The sequence below is a fragment of the Gossypium hirsutum genome, chromosome A08, assembly GCF_007990345.1.
Source record: "Gossypium hirsutum isolate 1008001.06 chromosome A08, Gossypium_hirsutum_v2.1, whole genome shotgun sequence".
Lineage (NCBI taxonomy): Eukaryota > Viridiplantae > Streptophyta > Magnoliopsida > Malvales > Malvaceae > Gossypium > Gossypium hirsutum.
The window spans coordinates 65,249,398-65,253,440 of record NC_053431.1 but is presented as its reverse complement, the minus strand read 5'-3'; the positions used below and the strand labels follow the sequence as shown (position 1 = coordinate 65,253,440).

The 4,043-nt window shown below is 31.2% G+C and overlaps 1 protein-coding gene across 1 annotated transcript; it reads right to left on the bottom strand.

The window, feature by feature from the left end:
• Positions 1-2,344: 2,344 nt before the first annotated feature.
• On the bottom strand, positions 2,345-3,604 carry LOC107952385 (CEN-like protein 1). Its single transcript, XM_016887647.2, has 4 exons — positions 3,230-3,604; positions 3,089-3,150; positions 2,938-2,978; positions 2,345-2,855 (listed from the first exon to the last, which is right to left on the bottom strand). Exons 1-4 carry the CDS (start codon positions 3,428-3,430, stop codon positions 2,635-2,637), a joined length of 525 nt encoding a protein of 174 aa, XP_016743136.1. The 5' UTR covers positions 3,431-3,604; the 3' UTR covers positions 2,345-2,634.
• Between the last annotated feature and the right edge of the window lie 439 nt (positions 3,605-4,043).

The window sequence follows — 4,043 nt, the reverse complement described above, 5'->3', positions numbered from 1 at the left end:
TTAAACCGAACGAACTTATCAAGGCTAAACTGCAAACTTTGTAAAAGTTCAGGGATTAGTCAGCAACTTTCCATTTTTCTCGGTTATCTACTTGTTCTTGATCTATAAAATATTTTATTTAAATTTATTAGCTATAATTTCATACAACATTCTATTTAGTGCAAATGATTACCAATTTATAAATTTTCACATTTGCCTCCAAAATTTTACATTTAATTTAATTTGATCTTTAAGACTAAAACATGATTATTTTCACAATTAATCCGTATACCCAATGAACCGAATTCAATTACATCCAAATACAATCCACACATGCTAGAATTTTTCTAAGAAAACCATGCCTATTTTAATTTATTTACAATTGAATTCCTAAACTTAAAATCTTACAAAAACACTTGACAAAATATTTCTATCTAACAACTAAGCATAGTAATCTATCATTAAACTTAAAAAAAAACATATCATATTCATCAATGACATCTCCCAAAACATTTAACAATTTAACAAATTAACCTCCGAGATAATTAGATTAAATTTAAACGATCTCAAAAAAATAAAAGTCATGAAAAACATATTGAAAAACACATACCATGCAATGAATTAACTTAACCGATGCTTTAAGCTTTTTCTCTCATGAACATTTGGCTTTGGAAAAAAGAAAACAAAAGGGAAGATGATAACTTTCATCTTTAGGTGGTTTTTTTTATTACTTAATTACCCTATTAATCTTTAAAATAACACTAACTTTCATGATATATCAACCTATATCGTCCATTATTATTAGATAAGGCTTAATTACCTTTTAAGACTCTGCAATAATATTTTCTTATCCATTTGGCCCAAAATCACAATAATGATTGACTTTTGCATTTTTTATGATTTAGTCATTTTTACTTAATTAACTATTTAAACGTTAAAATTACCTAATCAAATTTTAATATAACAATAATAACCTCATAAATATTAACACGTCAAAATTGTGGTCTCGAAACCATCTTTTTCGACACCACTGAAAAATAGGCTATTACAACTAAGGTAGTGGAGTAGGCAATTGGGGTTGAACCACTATAAAATCATTGTGTTCATGTCTCATTTTCTTATCCTTGCTTCTAAAAAATTTTTACAGGTCAATTCACCTCTATTAACTATTCTGATTGATCGATTGAGCTAACAATTCTTCAACCTTAATCAACTACAAAACACAAAAAGTTATTTTAACTAAACTAACTAAATTATAATTAATAAGAGAATAATTTTATAAAATACATTAATCAATTTCTATAACAAAAAAATAAAAAAATATAAAATAATTTAAAAAATAACCTCCCTCCATAAAACAACACTACAAATTAATAGAAAAAGCAAAATAATCCTTAAAAGCAAAATAATACTTGTGTTTTTTAAAGGGGTAAGTGGTTTAAGTTTAGGATTTTTTGAAGTTAGGAATTTTCGGAGCATGGGTCTTTTTCGGCCATGGATTTGGGTTCTTTTTTTTTTTATTTCTCTAAGTATCCATTAAAATGAACTCAATAATTAATCATCCATATTCTGTAGGCTCATTAAGTAGTTAAATGCTAGCCACGAGTTCTAAAGTTGCTCCATATTTAGGACGAGCTTCAAACCCTCGAGCCATATCACCTAACTCCCGTGATTGGACGTGTGGTTTTTTATTTATAATTTTGTATTGATTGGTGGGGATTTATCCAACCAGATAAGGGTGTTGGGCGGGAAAAGGGCAAAGTTGAATCTTTTCGGAGGCTAGAAGTGCAGATATTCTTTGTTACCTCAGGGCCTTAAATTGCCACTATACCCTTTTCATTTTTAATGAGAATTCGAAAAAAAAAAAACCAACCAAATATATTTATGACAATTTGATAGAAGATGTTAGTCCAAATCTCCATTAGTTGTGGCGTTTTGGTGTTAGTCCCATCCCCTCATGTTCCCCCATTGTTCAAAACATGATATTTCAATAATTAATTTGGTTCTTATATTATTCCGGCAAATAATAATTTTTTTAACATTATTTTGAAAAAAAATAAATCTAAACATTTCAACAAAATAGTCAAATTACATCCCCAATTGGAAAATAAATTACAGGAAAAATTAACAAAAACCTATATTAAGAAATAAAATTTATTGGTGCAGGAAATAAATTTTTTGTAGTAATAAAAAAAACAATTTGGAAGTCATTTCGTTCTAATAAATCGTGAAATAAATGTAATGAGCAAAAAGTCCAAAAGCCTATGCCCCAAATAATAACAAATTGCAATGCAATAGATTATATAATAATATATAGGGTGTCATTCATTAGAGAAAGAGACCTTAAAAATTCTGTTATTCTCTTGATAGATGGAGTAGTTTGGGACCTTGCCATAGTTTGCCACGTGCCCACCAAAGCAATGGGGGATGTGGGTCCACAGACAGAACCCAAACCTATACTTCTTACATAAAAACAGTCACCTTACCAAACTGTAGCTCACACAACGGTACAAGATTTCAAAGTGAAACTAATACCATCACATTAAACATACGTGTCAAACCCTAAATCCAGGACACCAGAGATACTTCCATCTTATTTACTTGCTTAATCAGTAGTAAATTATGTATGTATGTATTATTATGGAAGTGGCAGGGTCATCTTCTTGATCTTGCAGCAGTTTCTCTCTGGGCATTGAAGTAAACTGCAGCCACTGGGAGGCCCAAACCGTTGTCGGCTGAGAACCTCCGTGTGTTGAAACAATCCCTGGAAGATGGTGGCCTCACTGTTTGTCTTCCTCTCTGTTTGAACAGTACGAACACGTATCTATGGATGCCCACTGTTGGCTTTGGAGTCTCGTAGCTAATAACTTCCCTCCCTATTGATTGATTATTGCTAATATTAATTATGAGTTAAAAAAGAGAGTCATAAAAGCACAAATTGCAGTCTTGGGAACTCACCAAAGGAAGCATCAGTAGTACCCGGAATGTCGGTAACCATCCTGAAATTTACATTTTGAACAAAAGAAAAGAGAGTATATTTTAAATTCTAATGCCAGCAACTTTTATTTTATATTGTATCTATATGGATACTAATAAATGCAATACAAACCAGTGCAAATGTTCTCTCAAGTAGGGATCACTAGGGCTTGGAGCATCGGGATCTGTCATGATCTGGAAAAAAGAAGAAGAGAAATTAGTAAGAAATATTGCAAGATGGATGGCTAATGTTTAATGCTTAAATAATACTTACTAAAGTGTAACAAGGTCTCATGTCGTCACCGCCAATCTCAACCCGAGGTCTAGCAGTGATGAGGGCAGGCATGAGCTCATGGCCATTGGCAACTTGTTTGTTGGAGTTGTAAGTTACTGTTATTTTGACACTAGGGAAGAAATTGTCCACCACCTCTCCTATAACTCTCCCGATGATAAGTGGGTCGGGGACTCTTGACATGATATATATATTTTTATCTAATGAAGATTGCAACACTTCTAACTAGATCGAAAGGAAAGTTAATGTATGCTTTGTAAGCTACTTTGAATTTTGATGCAATGGGTTTGGGAGAAAATATGAGAACGTTTATAGATAAGAGGAGAGTGAATGGAGCTTGGGTTTGATTTGAAGCTCAAAGATTCCAAAATTCTTCAGTTTACCATAAGAAGAAAAGAAGTCTATTTGCGGAATAGATTTTTGACAAGCTTTTTAATTCTCTTATTTCCTTTTTAACACAGCAATTCTTCAGGGGTGGCGAATCATGAACATGGGTTTTTCTTCAAGAAAAAAAAAATCGGGTTCAAGATGGTATGGATAGACATTTTCATTTAAATTTTAGGGTAAACATCGGTATATATAAAATTTTCTGGGTTTGATATATTTATTAAAATAATAATTTAAAAATTTTAAGGTAGACCATATCATTAGTTATTAAATTATGGGTAAATTTTTTAATTTCGTTATTGAACTATTCAAAAGTTTTTGATTAAGTCATTAGATTGTTAAATTTAATGCTATATGGCTTTTTCTGTTTGCACTATTTGCACAATCGAAAGCTCTTTTTTCCTTCTCT